At 37.3% G+C, this 26024-nt stretch overlaps 1 protein-coding gene and 1 long non-coding RNA gene across 6 annotated transcripts; both read right to left on the bottom strand.

The window, feature by feature from the left end:
• Window positions 1-274: 274 nt before the first annotated feature.
• LOC131689975 (uncharacterized) lies at window positions 275-6930 on the bottom strand. Its single transcript, XM_058975396.1, has 4 exons — window positions 6489-6930; window positions 4193-6430; window positions 1729-4102; window positions 275-1389 (listed from the first exon to the last, which is right to left on the bottom strand). Exons 1-4 carry the CDS (start codon window positions 6808-6810, stop codon window positions 363-365), a joined length of 5961 nt encoding a protein of 1986 aa, XP_058831379.1. The 5' UTR covers window positions 6811-6930; the 3' UTR covers window positions 275-362.
• A 14315-nt stretch (window positions 6931-21245) lies between these two features.
• Window positions 21246-24735, bottom strand: LOC131690964 (uncharacterized). Of its 5 annotated transcripts, XR_009305663.1 has the most exons (8): window positions 24620-24735; window positions 23931-24541; window positions 23682-23792; window positions 23307-23609; window positions 22995-23227; window positions 21747-22692; window positions 21571-21684; window positions 21246-21511 (listed from the first exon to the last, which is right to left on the bottom strand). It is a non-coding gene; the product is annotated as an uncharacterized LOC131690964 (long non-coding RNA). The 5 variants fall into 5 exon arrangements; XR_009305660.1 differs by having other exon boundaries at window positions 21571-22692; XR_009305661.1 differs by having other exon boundaries at window positions 21246-21684.
• Between the last annotated feature and the right edge of the window lie 1289 nt (window positions 24736-26024).

Genomic DNA, 26024 nt, shown 5'->3' with positions numbered 1-26024 from the left:
CGTCGGGTGACCATTAATGGGGAAAACATCGGGTAAACGAAGAAAACCGCGGCGATTACATAGCGAAATAAAATCCTTGATTCTCAGCACGTGCTTACACGGTTACGCTTCCTTTCTTGACGAGTTGGTATTCATAGGGTGGCTCCAAATGAAAATGCCACAGCAGGTTTAATAATAAGAATGAAAAGGATATTTACGATAACAGCTAGTATTAGTAACCGTTAAAAGTTTACCTAATTAATTCAGGTAGATATCTTATAATGTTTACCATATCGACTTTTATTATTGAAACACGAACTCTAAGATGTTACATTAGATTGGATGTATAACTATTTGCAAACTTTTCATCTATAACGAAAATCTTATTGAGGTTTTACACTACACACTAGTTGCGCCTTCTGCCATCGGATAACAAACCTCCGAAGTGTAAGTATGATACATATCGTACTCTCGTCGACATCTTGCGCTAACAGCTTGCTTCCCAAAGATTGACACTGTTCGCAGTTCTCACTTCCGTTAGATTTCACGTACTGTACGTGCCAGAACTGTGGTTCAAACAGTTTTTCGAAGTATACCAACATCAGTTCGAGAACTTCGCCGGTAACAAGCTTGATGTTGGTTTCATTTTCCTCGACTGTCTTTTCCAGTAGGTTTAAAAATCGTGTCAAAGTTTTGCTGGAACTTCTCGTCGACAGCAAAGGAATAAATTTCAACACCATTATCAAAACAACTCGGCTGATCTGTTTCATATTGTAGTGCTGTCGTTGAATCTGAACCGAGTACCAAGCGTTACTTAGGATCCCCAGAAATGCCTCAATTGTGTCGAAGTGGAAACTTTCAATTCCCTCGATACGTTCGCTAATCCACGTAAAGAATCCAATCGCGTTGATCATCACCTCGCAGGACTTCGGAATTTTCACGATACTGTTAAGTATGTTTAGGATTAGTATGTTCAGGTCGCGATTGGATAGAGCGCACCCGTAGAAGTCAATCAAGGCTCGTATCACCGGCGAAACACGTAGAATCATAAAATCGTCGTGCGTTTTTATCCCGTTACAGATTGTCTCCAGAATGAACACTCGGTGACTGTTATGTTGGACGTCTGAGCTGTGGAACATGACTAGAAAATTTGGAACGGCTTTGAAATCAAAGGTGTCCTTCAGCAGAAAGTAATGCGTTAAAGTCGAGTGCAGCACATTGAGGACATCTGGAAGAATGTTGACCATTTGACCGATGAACAGGCTCGGTAGAAATGCTGGCTTGGGAAGTTTCCTCTTTGTGAAATCCGGTGGCTCACTGCTTGTGCTAGATTTGCTGCGACCTAGCGCGGCAAGGCCGTTTTGAACGGAAGTGAATAGATGCAGCCAGAATGGGGAGTCGATAAATTTTCTGGAAATGAAAAGAAAATATTTGTTAATTTGCAATAAATTCTCAAAAGGGAAAATTGGACTAAACCGCTTTGTGCATTAAGGGCTTAAATTAAGTTTTGCTTTTTTTGTGTTTCGGGACATGTGGCTTTAGGCGTTCACATATGTCGTGTGAACTGTTTGGAATTTTTTGTGTCTAACTAGTGCTAATTTGGGTACTAGTTTTAGATACATCGTCTAACTAGACACCCAGATGGTGCTAGTTACTGACGAGATGAATTCGAAACACAAAAAAGCAAAACTTAATTTGTTAATTTGTTTGGGGTAGCTACAATTTCGAAATTATATAAGACTAAATTACCTCGACTGCTCCAAATGTCCCTTTATCCTCAGCACAACACTGCCGGCTGCTAGTCGCATTTGTGCATCCACACTAGCCAAACAGACAAACGGAATTGCCAGAGCTCCACACTTTCCAGCCCAGTCCAGCATGTCGTAATTTTCCGGGGCAAAAAGATAACCCAACAAGGGCAGCAGAAATGTGGGATCGTAAATTCTAGCAGCAACTTCCCGCTTACTAGTACAGTGTTCCAGCATTTCCACTGTAGCCTTTCGCTTCCGGTGGCACCCACTCTCAACGAATCGTTCGATTTCCGTCACAGGAGTATATTTTCCAAGCACGTAGTCGTTTCTGCTCAAATCATCGAATGACACATCTGGCAGCTGCATTCCGGCATCCAGCTTCCTCCAAACGGGGAAGTTATTCATCGTGTTGATCAGCATTTCTCTGTTTAGTAAGGAAAAAACTTCGGTGTTGTATATGCGGACCAAACTTTGCTGCTCGGTTGCATCCTGACCGAGGGAAAACTTCTTAATGGCAGCGTCACCCCACAGGAAGGGCCTGTACTCGTGCATGTGAATGCCGGACCGTTCGTAGTGTTGAATCAACGCCAATATGTAACGGTTGCCGTCCGTTAGCGTTGCTCCATATGATCCCAGCAGTATAGGGATATGCTTTTTATCCATTACGGAGTGGTTTTTGCGTGCCAACATCAGCATAAGATGAACGAGAGAAGTTTTCACTTTAAATTGAAAAGGAACCAGTAGAACGTTTAGAAAACGGGAGTGGGACAAAGCCAGCTCGTAAAAGTTGACTATCTCGGCGGCAGATCCGTTATCCTTGTAGAACAGATCGACTAACATTGCTGCGATTTGCAGCAACACGTGGAGGCGTTCGTCGTGTCGGTTTGGGTTGTCAGGAGATTTGTGGATATCTATTCCCAGCTTCAAACTGAACTTACAAAAGTTCGTCCAATTGGCGGTTTCCGTTAATTCTTTATAATCTGTGGCGGCTAAATGATTGCATTTTTTACTGAATTTAACCCACGTAAAAGTAGCTGTTACGAGTTCGTTAAGTTTTTCAATGTCTTTGAACAGATCGGCTACTTTCAGCAATACGTTATAAAATTGTAAAAGAACGCCGAACACATTTAAGTAGAGAATCTTGACTTGAGTTGGATCAGTTTTCGTTGTTTCGAAAGCATTCCGATAGATTTCCATCATCAGCTTCAGCTGGTACACTTCCAGTGAATCTATTTTGATCTTCTTTTTAGCAAAATCTACGCATTCATTTTTTGGCATGCAGTTCCTAATTAGGTATTGGTTGGCGAAAGTGTTTTCCTTGTAGATAACGGCAGCTTTACCAGGCTTCTCGATTGTTTTATTTATGCCACTCTTGAATTCATTATATGCCGCGGCTAGCAACTTTTTGTGATCGTCGTTACCGTCCTTGAAGATGTTCTTCTGAACAGCGACGTTTATTAATGGATATACGAGTTCTTTCTTAGAAATATTCGCTGTAATCATTTCCAGCAGGATCGAATCGAAACCTGTGCCTCGTGCTAGCAGAAAGGTTGCCAGCTTTACCATCGGCTTACCAATCCGTTTACTTTCGAAGAAGCACCGGAAAATGTCTTGTTTCATGTGTCCGATATTGTGACTAAACGTTTCCAAGTAGCTCAGCATCGCCTCGTCCAAACTATCCAAATTTAATTCGTTTCCATTTTCTCGAATTAAATCAATATAAATTTTTGATAACCTTTCCATTGTGTCTTGTTCTACGAAGAAATCTTTATTGCCAGCCAATTTTTTCAGTCCTATCGTGAGCAGGTTGAAATTGTATGTTTTCTCGTTTTTGTCATTGACGAATTCTCTGTGCGACAACTGCGAGTAGTGCTTCAGTAAACTAACGCAGTGTCGCTCGTTGAGCTGGAAAATTTCCAGTAGCTTGTCAACCAGTTTTGAATCTAACTCAGAACCATCCCTTGTATGTGGGGAAGATGCGGTAATGATTTCGTTTACGATTTTATTTGAATAAAGAGCTGTGTGCTGAGAGAAGTTCGGAATCGACTGAAGATTTTTCATTAGCTCGTAGATGAAGTTGGTGACCGTTACGTTCATTTCGTTATCAGATTTTTCACCTTTTCGCCTAGTCACAGTGAAATACTGAAACAGTACGGGACGATGACAGAAGATGTTCTTCAGAAGTTCGCCCATTTTTCGATCCTCATCGTTTAGGTCAGTCTCTTTTTCGCGTAACAAATCGAAGAAACTGTTCAGATAGAAAGAACACACCATGGAGTAGACGGAATCAAATTTACCCATTTCTATGAGTCGCGTCGCATAGAAGATTGTCTCATGTATGAGGTAGACCAGCTCACACCTATTTGAAGTTCCTAAAAGTGGAAAAAAATAGTTTAGCACAAGGTAAAATTTTATTGAGCAGAATCGAGATTTGAAATTTACTTTAAAAAAACTCAACTCACCATCGGGCAGCACCTCCTGTAGCGCCTGTTCCTGTTGCAATAGCAATCGACTCAACCTGCCGAGAGAACTCTGTTCGCCGAAACCATCCAATGGTTTCGCTTTTCCTTCCACAATCCATTTGGTAAAATATTTATGCATTTTACCACCAACATCCTTCGTACAGTGCTGTACAATTTCCGGATGGGGCAGCAGATGGAAGTATCTTAGCGCTACCGCTTCCAGGTAAGGATAGAAGTGTTTCGGTTTTGTGGTATTTGGATGAAACATGTAGATCAGAAAATTATCTGCCACTGGAAGCTCCACCGGTAATTCCTGTTCAAGCTGCCCGGAAGCTTCAGCTTCCACACTGTGGAACAGTTCATCTAAATCGGAGCGTTGAATTTTCTCGAAGGCTTCATTGATGAGTGAATGATCGTTTTGTTTGGGTAAGTTTTGTTGTTTCGCTGCAAGACGGACTGTAGACGCCAGGAAGGATACCAGCTCCGGAACAAGAGCGGGACTTGCGTGTAGCGATTGAAACCAGATCTCGATCTCGGTGGGATTGTTTCCAAATAGGGTGGTGTTGCGAAATAGGGTTAACAGTTGAGTCGTAGATTTCCGTTGCATTTCCGGGCTTCCATTGAGGTACACTTTTGCAAGTAGTTTCAGAACCGATGGGAATAGTTCCGAGTTGAACGCGATCGATTGGGGTTCGAGAGCAATCACAACCTTTATGGCTTTGAACTCATACGCGAGATATTCGTGTTCGTTTCCTTGCTGGCGGTGTACTGGGTTTAGAATGTTACGGTAGGTAGTGATGAACGACGAGCTTTCGATGTAGGACGGGAAGGTACGAATACAGGCCAGCAGAATATCCATTGCGTGTTCCATGGCAATGTATGGTTTAAAAACTTTTTTGTCCGACTGATGGTGCATCATTAGTCCCATAATTGCATCGATCGTAGGAAACAATCCAAGAATTTGATTTAAGACATCAAACCTTATTTTTTTGATATCGAATTGGTCAAGATTTTTGAGTTTGGGTACTTCCTGGAGATATTTCTCACATTGACTCAACATTACAGCTAGAAACTCAAAACAGAAAGGCGCAGCTACCTTTCGGTTAATAGACGTTGTGACATATTCCAGAATAGTTCTGGGAAGTGTAGATTTTGTAACAAAATTAGACACGTGCTTAGCGTCTGCTGTACAGAAATTCTTAACAATTTCTTCTGGTTTCAGCAACCGTAGGATGTCCAACAAAAAAATTCGATGCTCCTGATTTTTAGTCTTCAGCAGCAAACCAAAATTTTCCAAGACCGCCGGAAGAACTTCGGGACAAGTTTCGAAAATTTTCAAGACCAATTTTCTCTGATGCTCGTGTAGTTGAGAATTCTTCAACGCTAGCAAAATGTGCTTCTGTCGCGATACACCGCGACTCAGATCCACAACCTTCGGCACCAAATGATACTTCTTAGAGGTCAATAATGGCAACACTAGTTTCTCCGTTGCATTCAGCACCATGCCTTTTAGTTCCGCATCCACATCTTCCCCAGAAGGTCCTACCCATTCGTAAACATTAACCAAGGCCTTCAAAATATCCGTGCTGAAAGTGGTTCTGTAGATGTACTTGTCTATATCGGGTGCTTCCAGAATATATTTCTTAAACGTCTTCATCACTAAGATTACATTCTCTGCACGATCATACACCAAATTAATCACCAAGGGACTCAACAGCTGAAACCTACTTAACCACCCGCGAACCAACTCCGAACCAGTGTCGACCAAAAAGCACAAATTGAAATCCACAAAAACCCCTCTCAAAGATTCCACGAACCCACTGGCAGACGTTTCGCGGTATCGTTTCATTTCCATTTCAGGTAAGCATACGTCAAGCAGTCTCAAAATCTCTTTCCCATAGCTGTGATCAATCAGCAGTATTGCCTTCAAAATACGAAATCCCGCAATTAGCAATTGTTCGTTCGTCTGTCCTTTCAGTAGGGCCACTATCGAGGGTTTATGATCCAAAAAAATAGTTTTGGCACACTTAGCAGCGTAATCGGCATGCGTTTTATCGTAATTTACGCTTTCAATCAAAATGTAGTGTATTAGTTGGAAAAGGTCTGCTATCTCGGATAGCTTTTCCGCGCTTAATGTGTCCAAGATTTTCATGAGTGGCTTGAAAGTCCCACCTGCACGAATGAAGTCGACGGCATATGACGGATTATGTTGCATTGATTGAGCAAAGTGACGGATCACTGCAATGATGATAAAAATGCAGTTTATGTAGATTAAAACTCTGTTACTATTACTTACCATCAGCAGCAACCGACCCTTGGTTCAATTTTTGTCGGAAATTTTCGACCACCTTGTTACTTGAAGTCGTAAATTTGTCACAAGAATCTTCATTTCCATTGATCCCGTCGCCGGTTGATATTCGTTTTGCAGTGTTTTTCTTATCACCCCGGAAAGCGACATTCTTTTTAGAAGTAGGTTTCTTTAATTTCAGCTTTTTCTTGGACTTCCTCTCGATGTTAGTGCTGCTGCTTTTTTGCCCTGTTTCAGTTTTGGTTTTCTTCGCGCTGAATGGGCAATCTTCACCGGAAATCGATTTCCTCTTCATCGGTGGTGTAGTCATAATGTCGCAGAAACCAAATCGGTTCACTATTTTAGTAATTATTTAGCAAAAAATAATATAAAATTTTAACACACGCGAAACCTAAAACCATGCGGCAAAACGTGGTGAGCGATTCTAAAAATCACGGCTTACATATACTAGGCTAGCTCGTTAGAGTGTAAACATTTGACGAGAGCGCGTCATAGAAATCGTCGGCGAAAACATTTACATGAAATTCATATATTGTTTGCTGCTAACGAATGATCGGCACCTGGTAAATCACAAGGAAGCTATAGACTTTTCTACGGCTCGTGTACGTACACGCCACATGACACAAATACTACATCTCAGGCTGGTGGAAAATAATAAACAAAGCCGGCAAAAGTAAATGGGATTGTTTTCAACCAGGAAGCTGCATTAGTGTTCGTGAGACCGGTCGCAAAGAACTCAATGCGGATGTCCAAAACCTTTGCTATGATTAGAAAATTACGGTGGGATATGTTTTCTATGGCATGCATCCAAATTCCCGATTTACGCTAATAATCACATAGATGCACTGATTATCCACTGTGTCTAGTGTAATTATGGCGTAATTTACGTCAAAAATCCATTGCACACTATTTTTTCCACCGTAAGAGCTCAAATATTGTCAATTAACAACTTTCGAGAAATCCGTTTGTTTATCTCAACGATTTCTCTGACGTCACCGAAAACTGTCAATTCGCGGAATAGCAAGCCTCCTTTCTGTGAGCCGTGCTAAAAATTAGCTGTCAACACCGTGGAAAGAAGAAATACATGAAAAACAACACTGCATTTCACGCACACTAACGAGTTTGTTGGTAAACGAAGGAGCAAATCAGAGATGCCAGGTACTTTTTTCAAATGTCTGCAACAATAATTTTAAATGTCTGGGAAGAACAAAAAATGTCAGGAAAGCTAGTGTAACCAAAAGCCTTTATATTCAAAAATCTGCAAATATCTGCAACAAAACTAAAAAATCTGCAAATATCTGCAACCAAACTAGAAAATCTGCAAATATCTGCGTCATCGAAAAAATCTGCAGCTTATATTAAAAGTCTGCGAATTTGCAGACTTGTCTGCAAACCTGGCATCTCTGGAGCAAATTCTGCTCATACATGATACCGTACATACCTTTTTACTTCACTCAGTGTCCGTGGAGGGCGCTTCACAAAAGGAGAACACCCAGTTAAGCTCAGCCGGAAATGAACCGGACTTCTGGCTGGTTCCAGTTCGCATTCCGGCTCCAGTGACACAACCGATTCTAGTTAGAATCGGTTGTTTCACTGGAGCCGGTGTACGAGCTGGAACCAGCCAGAATTCCAGTTCATTTCCGGCTGAACTTTACTGGGCAGTGTTGAACGATTGTGGGAACAGGTTTGAAGCTTTGCCAAGAACTTAACGGGTTGATGTGCCAAAAAAGAGATTTTAACTTCTAGAGGCCGCAAGGCACTGCTGCCTCCCGGTCAAAAAAATGGGGACGAACATGGTCAGGAGATTTAAACAGTTTGACGTTTGACTCAACTCGCTTGTGCTAATTGCCCCTACACTGAAACGAGTACCATGGTAAAAATTACTATATTAGAGGTTTAAATTAAAAAGGCTGTACCAGTGCATTTTGGTAACAATATATAATACTTGACTTGAAAATCATTCCTGTTATATGTACTATGTCCTTTTCGACATAGAGACAAGGTATTTTTTACTATTTCGTGGTAGATTAATGGTAACCTTCACTATACCTCCAACTACAATCTAATTGTCGTAATTACCATATACATGGTTGCTTTGAGAATTTCTAACTAGTTTAAATTACCATTGTTGTTTACCATGTCATAGTAGTAGTAGTATAGTATAGGCATACTAGAAATAAGGCATTTCTTTTAATTAAAGTAGCAAAGGGTTTTCCAAATTAATTTTCTTAATATATTCGTCAGCATTATCCTGAAAAATTTTCTAGCCCGCCTATAAACTTCTAATTTTCTGCGGAATATTCCAATTTCCATTGATGATCATCACATATTTTTCATCGGAGTCTAGAAGATAGAAAATGGAATAATACAAATTTAGAAATACTATTTATTGCCATCATTAATTGTTATTTTTCTTACCGATGGTAGATTGTGGGTCAAAAAAAAGTAAACAATTTCACTTGATTCGCCTTCATTTCACTACAACTTGGAAAACAAAATAAGGAAGCTAAAAAACTTGTACTTATTATTTTGTATGCACGTGGGAATGGTTTTTTCAGCATGGCGTACAGTTATTGTACAAATACTATCAAGCTTCAGAAAATAACCATTTTTGTGGTATTTTCAAAAGTACACCATGTTCAGTTGCAAAACAATGGTAAATCCTTTCATTGTTACCATGTTTGTGGTAAGTTGAAAGAGCTACAGCAAATCGAGCCCAAAAGCATAGTATAATCAACGATAATCGTTGGTATAATTAAAAATTTTAGTATTATCTTCAACCATGGAATCAAGATTAAATCAAATACGCAAAATAGTAAAAATTACTACGGACGTTTCTTCGAACCAAATTGTGGTTCCAAACATTTTATGGTAGTTTATGATTAATTTACTGTAAATATTACTATTTCTTGAAAATGGTACTTTCTACTATACCTGTATAGCTAGAACTACCATGTATTTCTTTTCAGTGTAGGAACAAATATAATTTGCGAATGCGATTTAAAGACAATTTCAACACTTACTCAAATTTTCTGGCGGCTGAAATGGACTTGGTTGTTTTTTGCGTTTTTCTAACATGGCGGTTCATGTTTGGCTTAAGCTTAAAATTGTTTTCTTTTTAACAATTGGCGTGTTCTCGCTTGTATTTTGTTTCATTTAGCCAACGAATGTGGGAAATTGTGGAATCGTGTGCAAGTTTAATGGAACAAGATCTCTGACCTAAAGTCTTAATGAAAGTCAGATTGTGGTAAGTTCTGATGTGCAATACCAATTTCACCATCGATTCTTCCTGTTGATTGGTGGTGATTACCTAGTGTACTGATATGTTTATGTGAGTAGATAATGAATCCGAAAATAAGTATAATTTGTGATTTTCATATTAGGCAATTAAGAGCGATTAAATGCGCTTTCCCTGGCGATTTAAGGGCGGGTAGAGCGGCAAATCGTCCAAATATGGCATTTGATGCAGCCCCCTAATTGCCAGCAATTTGCAGGCAAATTGAAGGGCAATTAGCGCATACGAGTTGGCAAATAGCCCCCCGTTAGCCAGCAACATGCCCTTTTGACTGGGCTTCATTAGGCACAAAACTTGAAAAAAAGAAAAAAAATTCAATGCCATCATGGTAATTCTAGAGAAAATTTTCAATAGGACGTAAGTAACAATGAGAGATTCTCTTTGAGGTCTTTCTCTTCTGTTCATTACTCGCCCATTTTAACATTTATTACTCTACTCTTTTCATAATATTGTAGTAAAAACCGTCGGCTTTCGATATGTACTGGAAAATTAGTACAAAGTGTTGTAATGACGTCGTAATAAACGAAAGAGAAAGTAAACAAAGAGAGGCTCTCAATGTTACTTATGCCCTATTGAAAATTTTCTCTAGAATTAGTCTATTTTCGACACACATGTCAAATGGTCCTGTGCAAATGAGAGCCTCTCTTTCTCTTTCGCTAATAATGCGTCATATTAAAACTGTTCAATATTGTTTCAGCATATATCGAAAAACTCTGATTTCGACTAGCTTATTCTGCTATGAGTTGAGTAACAAACGTATAAACTACCGAGTTATTAGCGAAAGAGAAAGTAAACAAAGAGGCACTTAGGACCATTATTGACATGTTTAGCTTCGTCAATAACTCTCTATAATGGATACACGAAGAATCATGGATTGTAAATTCAACAAAATGTTGGGTCAATACCGACAAACATGTTGAGTATCTGATCAGGGCTAACGAACGTGTTTGTTGATTCCAACCTGGGATGTTTGTTGATTCTACAATCAAGTATTTAAAATACGTCAAAATTTCCTTTTTCCTTAATTGCTATAACTCCGGTAGTTTCTTTTACCGATTTTGACCATCTATGCGGCGATGTGAAGATTATTAAGTAGCCTTAATTTCGCGTCAAATCGTATTCGGAGTTGCCAGCACCCTCTCAGATTTTAATGAAACTTTCTGCACATGAAGACTTTATCACAAAATGCCACTTTGCATACTTTGTTTTTCCAAAAATGATCTAGACTGTCTTTTGAAAAGGGCCAAACTTTTTTTTACCAATTTTTTTCAAATGGCTGTAGTCTAAAAATAACAAATCCTACAAAAAATGTTAAAAGAGTGATTTCCACAAAATTAGTCAAATTTTTAAATAAAATTATTGAAAAAATTCTTCATCGACTCCTACACTGAAAAAAATCGATTTTAAAAATTTAAAGTTTTCCCTACCTACCGTAAAAATTTCAAGTTGGGCACTTTCAAGGAGAAAAAGTTATTTGAAAAAAACTTTTCTTGACGAAATTGAATTTTTTTCTTCAGTGTATTTTTTTGGAAAACTAAACCAATGAATGGCATAATCATATCAGAATCCATTTTCCCAACTGCTAGTTGCCTGATACATGCAAAAAAAATCAGTAACGAATTTAGTATATATTCATAACAAAGTTGAATGAAGACTGGAAGACTGGAAGATTTGCAGACTGGAAGACTGCAGTTCAGTTGTTCATCTCAAAAATGATAAATTCTATGAAACAATTGACAAACTTTTCGAAAATTTATTTTATATCTGATAGAGTAGCAGTACAATACAAAAATAAGAAAAAAATCACAAGCTTGTGTAGATTCCAGTCAAAGTATGATTTAAGTGAAGAAATATTAAGAAAGTTTGAATTTACGTAAAGGCATAAAGCAATGGTTTCATTACATCACACTTATAGTATTTTGGTAGTACATTTTTCAGTGAAATAAACAAGCATAAGTTTATAAAAATATATTGATATTTGGCGGAGTTATGGCTTTTCCCCGAAACCCTTTTTATTTAAGAGGTTTGCGGTGATCACGATTGAAGGCCAATAGATTATCTAAAATCCCAAAACTCAAAAAATTTCATTAGTATATGAGCATTAGAGTGGGACATGGTTATATGAAAAAAATAAAATTTGGCTCCGAGTAACTTTTTGGGTCCCATTTAGCTCCCAAAACAACTCTGCAAATTTTTAGTTAGATCGGTGAAACTATATTTTTGCGCCCATGGTTTAAAGTTTACATGGGATTTCGTATGGGGAAATCTATGTTTGCAAAATAATTCTTCCAAGAGTCGCCCGTTATCTTCTAAAAATAAATAGATGACTGATTTTTATAGGAAATTTGTCAAGGAAACAAAGCCTAGAAGACCAAGAAACGATCTGATGCTTGTGGAAAAAGTTATTAAGCAAAAAACGATTGATGCCCTGAAGATTGATGAAAATTTCACTTTTCATCGGTCGAATTATATACAAAAAATTTAACTTTCTCTTCCAGCAGTGGTGCTAGAAAAAATGAATATTTTATCAATTGTCAAAGCATCAATCGGTTTCTGTTTAATAACTTTTCTCAAACGTCAGATCGCTTCGTGGTTTACGAGACTTTGTTTCTTTGTTAAATTTCCCATAAAGTCCACAAAACGATTTATTTTTAGGAAGCAATGGGCGACTTCCGGAGGAATTATTTTGTGAAAGTTAGTTTTTCCATACAAAATCCCATGTAAACTTTAAACATTGGGCGCAAAAATATAGTTTCAGCGATCGAGCTAGGAATTTGCATAGTTGTTCTAGGACCCAAATGGTACCTGAAAAGTTGCTCGGAGCTGAATTCTATTTTTTGTCCCACCCTAATGAGCATTCCTCATACCTTAACGATTAGTTGAATAAATAATAGTTTTTTCCTGCATTCGACAACGTTTTTAGTAAAAAATCGCTGTTTTAAGCTCTAAAAATTGTACTAAAAAATTCTTATTCGTGAAACAAAAATTTACGCATAAAAAAGGAATCGTTTAAGTACGAGAAAAATTAATTACAATCGATTGAAATTTTTTTAAGAAAATCGATTGAGTAGATTTTCGGTAATCTTGATCACGGAAAAACCATTTTTAGTAAAGCGACATTTCGAGATATTCGAGTTTAAAATTTCGAATTACCACTGTTCTCGGTAGACGAAGCACGCTTGGAAGCGCTGTAACTTTCGATCTATTTCTCGGATCTCTATAAAAATTTGAGAAAACGTTCTTGAAGAGTTGTACTTTCAGATAAAGTAATAAAATAAATTTCGATTTTATGAAAAAAGAAAAGGTATGTATCCCCTAGATAAAAGTATACTTAGGTGCTAAATTAGACAATATCTTCTCACAAACTGAGTTTTATTGAATTCTGAGATGATTATGGAATTCATTGGTTTAATTTTCAATAAAAATACAATGAAGAAAAAAATTCAATTTGGACAAGAAAAAGTTTTTTTCAAATAACTTTTTTTCTTTGAAAGTGCTTAACTTGAAATTTTGAGGGTAGGTAGGAAACATAATTACCTATCTTGGAACAAAATTTCATCCAAATCAAAAATGGTTTTTTTTTGTAAATCGACTATAAATTTTGAAAATCGGTTTTTTCAGTGTAGGAGTCGATGAAGAATTTTTTCAATATTTTGGTTCAAAAATTTGATTAATTTTGTGAAAATCACTGCAACAATATTTTTCTGTAGGATTTGTCATTTTTAGACTACAGCAATTTGAAAAAAAAAATGGTAAAGAAAAGTTTGGCCCTTTTCAAAAGACAGTCTAGATCATTTTTGGAAAACAAAGTATGCAAAGTGGCTTTCTGTGACAAAGTTCTCATGTACAAAAAGTTTCATTAAAATCTGAGAGGGTGCTGCCAACATTTGTTCGAGTTGGCGTGAAATTCGTCAATAGTAAATTATTAAAAAATCCGGTCAAAAAGTATATATATATATATATATATATATATATATATATATATATATATATATATATATATATATATATATATATATATATATATATATATATATATATATATATATATATATATATATATATATATATATATATATATATATATATATACCCAAGTAACCACTAAGCCGTTAAAATGGCATCAATTCGGTTCTATAGTCGCTTATAGATCAAGGGTAGCAGAGCTTATAGGTTCAATATCGTACTTTAGTGCTTCTTAAAGGCCACTTTTGGCGAAATATTTGGCTGATATACTGTCTACTCCTACTTTTTCCACCGCGCCTATAGAGATATGTCAAAACAATTTGTGGTGGGTAGAACCCACTGGTTGAAAATAAAAACAAAACAAAAACAGGGAATAAAAAGTTTTTTTCTCGTTCTTCTTTCATGGTCTTTCTGTCGCATGCGCTATTTGTTTTTTTTTGCAGTACGGCTTACGTTCCAGACTCGAACTTCTGCTTTTAGAAGATTTGGAAGTTACTTTACTCCAGCGCGTTTGCCGTTTGATCCATTTGGGAGTTGGTTAATCTAGCTGATATTTGCCGTTCTTAAATTGATAGATTTGTTGTGATTATACTTATAATTGGGCGCAAGGTTTTGATCTTATTTTTAAAACTATCATTATATGTATACTAAATTGAAACAAATCATCGCAATGTACCATATCATTTTATGGCTCGAAGGTTTTGTGCCCTTTAATTTGTTTACGACGACATGCCCAACCCTCGGAAGCTGATAAGGTTTTCTTATGCTTGAAATGTCTCATATCATACTTGTTTTGATTTAGAATTTATTGTTTAGAGTAATGGAAATGTTAACTATAACAGGCATTAAAATGGCATCGGTGACTACCGTATCCGGCTTATAGCTACAGGGTTTATAAGCTCTACAATAGAGCCTCATATACGCATATACGACCTGTTTTAATGCTTCAAATTCGTAGTGCTTATAAGCATTAGCAAAGCTTGTATAAGGCTTATAGACATTTGCAAAGCTTTATAGAACCTATAAGCATCGAAAAGCTGTTATAAGGTGAATATAATGCTTGCTTTAGTGCTTAATGGTTACTTGGATATATATATATATATATATATATATATATATATATATATATATATATATATATATATATATATATATATATATATATATATATATATATATATATATATATATATATATATATATATATATATATATATATATATATATATATATATATATATATATATATATATATATATATATATATATATATATATATATATATATATATATATATATATATATATATATATATATATATATATATATATATATATATATATATATATATATATATATATATTTCTATAAGTCGAAACGTAATTTACCTGATAAAAAATATAATGCTCGTAAAAGCACAGGGAACAGACGTCTATCTTCAGCATTCAACTTGTGTAAAAATCTTTAACGGTTTCGAAGGTAGTTGGGATATCCCAACCAGGTGCGCTACTGTCGTCATGTTTTTTATGGCTGAGTTCGACTGAATTGACAGCGGTTATTCCTCTACCCAGCCAAACTAGTCCGGGACCGGTTTGGACTTCCAGTATGAATTCCAGCTGAAATGCATGAACCGATAGAGTCGGAATCGGTTGTTTTCTGTGAGCAAGATTCCATACTGAATCCATTCAGGATTTCGAACTGGTTCCGGAATGGATTTGACGGATAGTTGGGATAAGTTGGTTTGGCGGCGCTAGTGTTTATCGTATATTAATTCAAATGTTTACACACGTTTTTTAAATTTTTTTGTTCGATCATGGATGTCTGTTCTCTGTTGAAAAAGTATCGATACTTCGGTATCGCGATACTTTGGATTAATACGATACTGAGTATCTTTGTATCGGAGGAAAAGTATCGATACTTTCGATACTATCGATCGGTATCGAACTTTTCGCTATATTTTCAAGAACAGTTTTCACCGCATTTTAATTAGCGAGAAAATGAAAAAGCACTTTTATAATTGACTAAAACCTGTATATTTTTAAAAAAATAAGTTTATTTATAAATGCAAATTATAGAAACCTATAGTAATCTATAATAATTTGTTCTAAAATTTAAAAAATGGGGAAATGCAAAATTAAAAAATTAAATGAGGAAAGCCAAAAATTAGAAACTGTAAAGAATGCATGATGTCATCAACAGAAAAAGTGCACCTGTTTTAGTTTACTTAGTTGTGCCTATGTGGCAATGTTCACTATAATTTTACAATATTTGTGTTGGATTGTATGTCAACATTTTTTAGCCATCAGTAATCGAGGGCTGCAAAGCTAAGCAATGTAATATTAATTCCAAATGGTTTAATTTAAAAAGAATAAGTTTGATTACCCTGGTTTGTTGGTGTCTATTGTGCTGTTTCCATAAACCAACTATCTATTGTTCTTGCTTCGTAAGACAAGAGCAATAGGATCGCAGAGATCATTCTGCTTCCTCATCTCATTTCCACACACATCAAAAGTCAAAGCGCACCGCTTACTAACAGCATAGAAACAACAAATACTGCCCGCGCCGCTCTAATGTGTGCGTGTACCATATAGACAGAGCAAAGATCCGTTGCCACAGTAGATACAGAACACTGCAGACTAAGATTGTCGCTGGTGTTCTCATTCTTTTCGCTTCGAAGCATTTTTATTCTCGGTACATGTCTGTCAAAGTATCGTCTCTCTGGTAAAAGTCTTTGGTCCACATTCTTGGACAACGCAGAAAAATTTGGCTTGTTTGTAACACCAAACTTTTTAGTTGAGATTCAAATTGAAAAACGAGAGACAGATAAAAAAATGATGTGAATTTTTCTATGTATCGAATTGCTAAGTGGCATACTATTGTAATTTTGATGTACGGCGAATGAATTTCAATAGTTTTCACATGATATTATGTATATTCAGTACAGGTTTGGACAATTTGTGCATTCTAATTAATGAAAATACACCAGCCAAGAATGGCCTTTGTTTTGCTGGCCAAAAGACATAAAAATGATTACTCGCTATGAAACGACAAAAGAGGAACTTTTTTTTTCTGTTTGGCTCATTTGACAGGTATATACTGGAATCAAAACAATGATGTTTCTACCACTGATGCCAGCGACAATCCTAATCTAGTGTTCTTTTTCTACGGTTGCTTCCAACTACGAATTAAATTAGTGAACCACAAATAAACAATCGGGATTGACTTTTCGCAGACCCGTCTTAGACCTACAGTACGCGAGGTGTAACAGTTTATCAAGGTGAAAATGGAACTCGTTCTTACAGAAATTTCACACATAAAACTACAGCATACGGGATAAGGGACCATCCATCCCCCTCTCTTGTCGCGGTAAAAAAAAATGAAAAACGATGTTAGTTAGATGAAACGGGTAAGATTGTCGTGGCAACAGGTCAACCCCCATTCTCCCTTTAAAAAGTTACGTAGTATGACATGACCCCCTACCCCTGTCGTCACACATCATCACAAAATACAAAACTCCCCCTCCCCCATACAATGCTACGTCATTTATGGATGGTCCCTAAGTAGAACTAATACCCAGTCAGAAAAGGCAAGTTGCTGGCTAACGGGGGGCCATTTTCCAACTTGGATGCGCTAATTGCCCTTCAATTTGCCAGCAAATTGCTGGCAATTAGGGGGCTATTTCAAATGCAACATTTGAGCGATTTGCCGCCGTCATTTTTTTGCTGCCCAACCCGCCCTTAAATCGCCCCCAAATCGCTCACGGAACGCGCCATTTAATCGCCCTTAATTGCTTAGTATAAAAATTAAAAATAATACTTATTTTCGGATTCATTATCTACTCAATCCACTTACCAGTATACTAGATAATCACCACCAAATAATAGGAAGAATCAATGGTGAAATTAGTGTTGCACTCCAAAACTTAACACAATCTGACGTTTATTAAGACATTAAGAGGTCAAAGATCTTGTTCCACTATACTTACACACGACTCCACAATTTCCCACATTTTTGGGCTAAATGAAGTGCACTAAACAAACAAACTACAAGGGAGAACACACCAATTGTTCAAAAAACAATTTCAAGCTTAAGCCAAACATGAACCGCCATGTTTGAAAAACGCAAAAAACAACCAAGTCCATTTCAGCCGCCAGAAAATTTGCCTAAGTATTGAAATTGCCTTTAAATCGCATTCGCAAATTGCATTTGTTCCGAGGGAATGTGAATGTTTCAGTTTCAGTTTTACTTTGAAACTTCTATACAAAATAAAACGCTCCTGAACATGCCCTAAGGAATTAACCTTACCCTGTCAAAAAAATGCGGACGAACATGGTCAGGCGACTTAAACAGTTTGATGTTTAACTCAACTCGCCTGTGCTAATTGCCCCTAGGAACAAATGCAATTTGCGAATGCGATTTAAAGGCAATTTCAACACTTAGAGAAATTTTCTGGCGGCTGAAATGGACTTGGTTGTTTTTTGCGTTTTTCAAACATGGCGGTTCATGTTTGGCTTAAGTTTAAAATTGTTTTTTAAACAATTGGCTTGTTCTCGCTTGTGTTTTGTTTGTCTAGTGCACTTAATTTAGCCAACGAATGTGGGAAATTGTGGAATCGTGTGTAAGTACAGTGGAACAAGATCTCTGACCTAAAGTCTAAATGAAAATCAGATTGTGGTAAGTTTTGGTGCGCAATACGAATTTCACCATCGATTCTTCCTATAGTTTGGTGGTGATCGCCTAGTGTACAGAAAAATTTATGTGAGTAGATAATGAATCCGAAAATAATTATTATTTTTAATTTTCATATCAGGCAATTAAGGGCGATTAAATGGGGCGTTTCCTGGGCGATTTGGAGGAGATTTAGGGGCGGGTAGAGCGGCAAAAAAATGACGGTGGCAAATCGCCCAAATGTTGCATTTGAGGGCTATTGCTAGCAAATTGTAGGGCAATTAGCGCATCTATGTTGACAAATAGCCCCCCGCTAGCCAGCAACGTGTCCTTTTTGACTGGGAAGCTTGCTGTTCAAAATACAGATTATGAGCAACATTTTTTTGAAAAAGGTGCCCGCGAAAACTATTTGGCCCTTTTAAAGTATTACTGTTGAATCAGAATGCTTTGCTTTGCCGTCTAAAGCTTAGTATGCACCTCTTGCGAAATGAGGTCGCGAAATATTTTTCCTTCTTCCGTGCGGAATTTTGACATTTGCTCGCGAAAACTAGTCTGTGTGTTTGCTGTTAGATGTCGCTTTTGATAACTGGAAAACGACATCAGCTGTTGTTTGTTTATTTCTTTTTTATATTTCTGTTGTCATTTAAATGTTTTAAATGATGTATTTTATTAATTCATCACGGATGTGTATGAAATCGGTAACAATTGTAAACCTATTTGCCATTCATGAAGCTCTCAGGGAAGTGACGTACTCAGCGTGAATCATATTTCGAGAATGATTAATCATAATGCTTATTTGTGACGGTTCCGGATGTCTCGGGGAAGTTCAGTCTGACCAATTTAGACAGCACAATTCCTGCAATCGGAAATTTAAATCATTGGCTGGCCAATTTCTATCTAAATTGGCTGCTTCTACCGGTTCTAGAAGACCCAGGGAAATGATCGAAATTCGCTCAAACCAAATCTATTGTAATTGTCCGAATCGTAAGTCTAAATCGGCGTTTGACCATTAACCCATTATGTCCTAGCGTATGAAATTTCATACGCAAAAACAACACATTTCTGGATCATACTTGTTATACAATAAAGCCGTTTTCAAACTTCTGGTCTTCTGTGAATGTTAACTAATACCCTATAGTTTATAATGTGTATGCTCAATAATCATTTTTTATTAAATTCCATTGTGTTTTCGAATGTCAAAGTTGGATAAAATTCAAACCAAAATGTGAACAATACATATTATTAATTTTCTCTTCTAAATCACTAGTTCTTGTTTCGGATTGTGAACGAATGGCCATAAGAGATGTGAAAGATGTGGCTCAGTGCGAAAAAATGGAAGAAATTGGTGAAACAATTGCAAACATTCTGCTGGTAGTTCAACGTATGAAATTTCATACGCTAGGCTGAACCGATATCTTTTTTCCCAAGGCAAAATTATTTCCTCTTTAGGATTAGGAGGAGATTTACAATTTTCTCGCTGATTTTAAAGTTGAATCAGTACATTTAAGGCTAACAAATGCTTAATACGTAGCAAATCATACCTGGTTTTACCCGGAATATTTTTTATGTAAATTCTCGTAAGAAAATGTTCTTTTTCTTAAAATAATTACTAAGTTTGAGGGAAAGATGGTTTGATGCAACGAACCAATCATGAGACGAAACGGCACGAGAGAGGAGAGTAGTGTTAAAATCATTCAAAAAAGCTGCTAAATGAATGATCTCGCAAGGTTGAAGATATTATTCGATTTTATGCTGAGTATAAAGATTTTAGCCGAATTTTCTCTGTAATGATTTTTTGATACCCTATCAGCCCAGCGTATGAAATTTCATACGTTAGTTTTTTTCGCAACGAAACGGTCCAAAGTGGTTATTTTATTTTTCCCATACTTAATTCGGCATAATATGAGAGCTCACGAAGTATTTTATAAATTACCAAAAGTTTTAACATACCTGGGTTATAATGGGTTAAGAAGCAAATCTGATTGCCTTGGCCGCCTTTACCGCTTTCACAAGTCTCGGGGAAACTACCTTTCGAAACACGTTTCGGAATCCGGAAATATAACGCAAATATAACAACCAACTCAACCGGTTTCAGGTCGAACCAAACCCTAGGCTTTAAACTACGTTAAAAATCGATTATGATAACAATGGCTACTACTAAAGGTTCCGGAAGTCTCAGGGAATGCTACCAATAATCAGTACGGATACAAACCTATTTTTGGTATAACAATTGTGAGAATCGTAATTGAAATTTATTGCCATAAGTAATTCGTGGTAATTCTTATAGCATGAAACACTAAGGAATTGCGCATATTGCTACTACTTGTATTACTACCGCCAGAAGCATAATTGTCCCATGTGTATAGGGATTCCCATAGAACATGGAACAGTTTTGCTTCTAGCGGCAGAATACCTCACACAAAAAATGCTGTTCAAGTCTGATATTACACCGAAAGTTAGACGAATTAACTGAATTCTAATTTGATGGTCAAATTGACCCTGTATGTAAATTATGGAAAAGATGTTATAAGCCTTTTACAATCAGTCATAATCCAATAATACGTTATAATCCATTTAAAACGAGTGTATTGCTAGTTAGGCACTTTTCAATCAGTTAGGTCTTTTCATAATCAGTTCGGTCATAAAAATCAATTAGGCCCTTTTATAAATTGTTGTAAAATCGCTATCAAAATTCTTCATAATCAAATGTTGCGTTATGTACGTGCTCGGGTAGATATTTGTTAATGGAAAACATGAAATTTCAATTTGTTACATTTTGTGGTTAGGCCCTTTTCAAATGTTTAGATAGAACTGGGTAGAGATTGTAATTGTAATTGTAAATTTATTAGCTTGCGATACCCTGTTGGTTACATTTGTAAATTAAAAAAATATAAAATTATAAATTCAGAATCAAAACAAGTATGACCAGTAGCTGGTCGAAAACACTTTACGGTGCGATCTTTTCAATTTCGTCCGAGTTCTCCGCGTCTAGCAACTGAATCTTTTTCCGGAAGTGTTTTTTGATTGATCTGCAAATCATCATGTTTCGATCACTGCCCACTAGGTTGATGGTGATTCCGTTCTGTTAAAGAAGTGGGAAGAAATACAATCTATAGGATCACAAGAATGAGTCACACTTACCGAATCTACCGGTGCGTCTAATTCGATGTAGATACGTTTCGCAATCGGCTCGTCCCTGCTAATCCATCGGCAGGTCGAAGTTGACGACAATGGTCACCTGTTCGACGTCGATACCTAAGACGAAAGAATCTCTCCGTAACCTGGTGCTGTAGCCAGAATCAAGTGGTGGAACTTACCCCTGGACAAAACGTTCGTTCCAACCGTTGCTCCACCGTTAGATTACCGGACAGTACCGCTACCGAGTGACCATCCTGGGACATCCTGCAGGTCAACCAACCGGCCGTTTTTCGTACCTGTTTCGATCGATTAACAGTTCTGAAAATAAGTTTACTTGGACGTTTACAACTGTCCTATACATCATATGACAGAAAATGATCGCTTGTCCGACGGTAATCACACAATTTCTCGTCCTGGTTGCGGAACTTGACGTAGTACTGTTTGATGTTATCGAGTGATTCTTGCTCCCGCGCCTGCCGAATGACGATGTACTTTGGGTTGGGTACGATGTACTCGGCAAACTCCATTACCTCGCGCTCGTACGTGGCCAAGAAGAACACCGACCATAACACCCGCCTCGTCCAGTACAAAAAGGAAAAACTAGGTCTTACGTCCTGAACTTTATACCCCAGTCAATTAGCTTGCCGGGTGTTCCGATGATGATATGATTAGTCAGCTTCGCCCCTTTGACGGTCTCCTCACCGCGAACGGCGTAAAGAAGTTTGATTTCCGGACAAAACTTTGCCATTTTGGCAGCTACTTCCCCCTTCTGAATTGCCAGCTCATACGTGGGGGAAAGGCAAATCACCTGCAGATAGTTTTTTAACTGATGGACTCAACTGTGCATTGCCAGCACAAAGGCAGCGGTTTTTCCTGTTCCCGACTGACTCTGGGCGATTATATTCCGTGGCGGACCGGCCAACAGAGCCATCTCCTGAATCTTGGAAGGGCGTTGAAACCCATCGCATAGACTCCCTGAAGTAATCCCGGCTTCACGTGCAAAACTTCGAAAGTTTTAACCAACCAACCGGCGAAGAAGAATCCTTTCGCTGCACCTTCAGATCCAGCTTTGATTCTACTAGACCTTAGTGAACATCTTTCATTAGCAAACTTGCATCCGCCGGGCTAAAAGATTAGTCACGGATAATTTTAAAGCTGATACTAAATATTTCGGGAGAAAATTTAGAATAGGACGTAAGCAACAATGAGATTCTCTTTGGGGTCTTTCTCTTCTGTTTGTTACTCGGTCGTTTCAATATTTAGTACTCAACTCTTTGCCTAATATTTTAGTAAAAACCATCGGCTATGTACTGGAAAATTAGTGCAAAGTGTTATAGTGACGTCATAATCGAAAGAGAAAGTAAACAAAGAGAGGCTCTCAATGTTCCTTATGTCCTAATCAAAATTTTCTGCAGATTTCGACTTACTTGAATGCCTCTGCATCTTCCGCGGAGGAAGGTGTTTCTCCATTTTCTCTTGCAGCTTGTTTTTCTTCAGGAGCTGCTAGAGTCAGAATTTCTGTAGCTACCGAACTCCAAACATCAGGTGCAGCTTTGGTTCTACTGCCGGTGGACTAGGTTTTTCCGCATTCTCTTTCTCTGGACTGCCAGCCGCCGGCTCTGAATCCTTATCCTTGATGATATGTACTCAGTTCGCTAACCTATTTGTATTGAAAAGAAAAATTCAAATCCCATCCCAATGATCGCTTCAAAAATAGGTTATAACAAAAAAACACTTACCGAGTGCAGAAATTTCTTGATCCGTCGTCTTTTTGACCCAGTTGTCGGCAGCGCTTGCCATCGTTTCGATCGGGTATTAAAATTCAATAGCAAGGTACAAAGTATGGGAAATCGTCCTGAATCAGCACGGGTACTGTCCCTCGGGTGGTTTATTCCTTGCAATTCGCTGAAATTTTGACCAGAGCGACCTTGCGGAAAAAACGATGCCTTCTTTTGCCTGCTCACTTCCCTGCCATGAAACCGATGATGAGCGCTTATTCCAAACGGTTAGCCGATTGAAGATGACGTGCCATTATGTTTGTTCTGTGAATTGATAAGGACATTTAGATATACAAAGGAATGTTTGGAGGAGGGATGCTACTGGTAAATACATACCGAAAGAGAAAGTCCTTTCCGAGCATCTTGATGTTGTGTTTTCTGTTGGCCCATTATCACTGCGTTCTCTTGCTGGGTGATTACCATGATATTATGTTGTTGGTGTTCGATCTGAAAAAAATCATAATAAAAAAATATCCGTAAATGAGTGAACTCGAGCTTTTTAAAGAAGAATAGGGTATTACATTACAATGTACTAAACACGGTACTGATCCTTTCGAAATAAAAAAGGTAATAAAAATGTCTCACCTTGCCGCACCAACTGAATAAAAAAGTCCTGCACACCGCATGGTACAGTATAGTATGCTGCTGCTACTGTGTTTGAATGTGCTGTTGCTATCTTTTTTTGCAGTTAGTAAATCTACATTTGGGTTGGATCTATTGCACTAATTGCAGTTGCTGACCAGGTTGTACCGTCGGTTGAACGTTATTGCTACCGACCTTTAGGATGATGGTCATGGTCTGGAAGAAATCTTAATTTTCTGGTGTTGTGGTTGAAGGTGGTTCTGCTGCTGAGCTTGCTGTGAAATGTTGGCGATAAGCACTCGAATAGTGATTGCTTGCTGCTGCTGGAATGGAATCACGAGCACTGTGTAGGCAGTGATATTTTCAAAAATAGTGGCAGACATGTTTTAAGGCAGAATGTGCCGATGAAATGTTTTCCGATGTGTCCATCATTCGTAAACTCCTGTTGTTCGTTTGAGCAGTAATTGCTATGTGGTCCTTTTTTGAGTGGCTGTTGCTGGATTTGGAGTAGTTGGTACTGCTGCGGTTGTATCGATTTAATGTTGGTTGGCTGATTGCCAGATCTAGGATGTTGAGACAAGATTAGTTGAGCTGATTTGCTTTGTTTGGGTGTGCTGCAAATAATATTAATTATTTAAATTTAATTGTTTAAAACTAGAAACAATCACTTCCAGTAATATTTTTAAACTTACCATTCAAATTCGAAATATTGAATTTCTAAACCACGAAATTTTGACAGGTTGCGATGAAAAAAATACAAAAAATTGCCAATCTTGTGTTTTCTTATATTTTTTCATTGCAACCTGTCAAAATTTCGCGAGCCTCCGTGCGAAATAATACCGCTGACCATTATTTCGCAAGGAAAAAGTTTGCCTTTGTGACAGCGCATAGAAAGCAGCGCTGTCTCGCGGAACTATTATGAAACTTATCGTTTGTCGAACCGTGTCTCAGCTAACTTCATTTTTCGTTATCGTTTTCGCGAGAGCTGCGTACCGCTTACGAAATGGAAACGAAATTTTTTTTCGCGAACATTTCGCGACGTTTTTTATGCATAGGTTTTGTATAGGAAATTTCATTTCGCAAGAGGTGCATACTTAGCTTAATGTTTCATCTGTATCGAAGATAGTCGTTCACGATTTTAAAGATTTTTGGGTGAATCTTGGAGGAATTACTGTATTGTAGAATCTGTCGGATAATACGTACAGCTGTTTTTTTTATTGAATTTGAAGTATAGAATACATCTTTTTTATTCCAAGATTCAAATCTGAAAAAAATCAGCACACCTTTCAGGTCTTTGATCTCTGCATTCAGATCCTAATCAAATTTCACAATTCCGGGATTGGATGGTCGTGGATATTTAAAGTTGAAACCTAATCATTTTGAGTCCAATATTCTAATTAACACGTCTGTTATAATTTCGTAAGTTCTATTCGATCGGAATATATATATTTTCTACAGAAACCCATATAATTCTAAAAACTTTCCTGCATGGCAAGAAATTTCAGTTCTTTGTGAACTTCACATGAGAAATGTTGAACAGAAGACAAATTTTCTGGATTTTTTAAAAGCATAATGCGAAGAACGAAACGATGTATTGGAATGGCCGAACTAGCCTTTGATGGTGAACTAAATATAGTTTGGTTCTATAAATACGCACTGCTAATTAAATAACAAATGTACATGAAGGAAACCGATCAGAATACTAACACAGGAAGTCTGACATATAGTTTCTATGCTCTATCACTTACGTTGAATGTAGAAAATATTTCGTTTATAGGAGTTTGACCCTATTTGGGTCATTTGCCTCTTTTTCTGAGTAGAAGAATCTCTTTTGAACGACCCCTGTACTTGAAATGTGTACGGATTTTTCCTAGCCCACAGTTAATATATGCATTAGTTTAAGTTTTCTCTCTTCCGGGATAATTCACAAAAAAACCGAGCTCGTTCCATATTCTGCCGGAACAATGTCAAAATAATATGCTAATAAATACGAAAACTTTTCTGAGCTGAACACAATGAATTCGTGCGACCAGCGAAATCTTTCGTAATATACACAAACGTTTATTAAAGTAAACGAAACATTTCGTTTCATTTACG

Source organism: Topomyia yanbarensis, chromosome 3 (genome assembly GCF_030247195.1).
Source record: "Topomyia yanbarensis strain Yona2022 chromosome 3, ASM3024719v1, whole genome shotgun sequence".
NCBI classification, from domain to species: Eukaryota; Metazoa; Arthropoda; class Insecta; order Diptera; family Culicidae; genus Topomyia; species Topomyia yanbarensis.
This window is presented reverse-complemented; position numbering and strand designations above follow the sequence as displayed.

Bases quoted from the DNA above. Each gene is read 5' to 3' on its own strand.
- LOC131689975 (XM_058975396.1), bottom strand. From the start codon at position 6,810: ATGACTACACCACCGATGAAGAGGAAATCGATTTCCGGTGAAGATTGC. The intron at 6,431-6,488 runs GTAAGTAATAGT...TCATCATTGCAG, and splicing joins AGGGTCGGTTGCTGCTGATG to TGATCCGTCACTTTGCTCAA. The intron at 1,390-1,728 runs GTAATTTAGTCT...TTTCATTTCCAG, and splicing joins GGACATTTGGAGCAGTCGAG to AAAATTTATCGACTCCCCAT.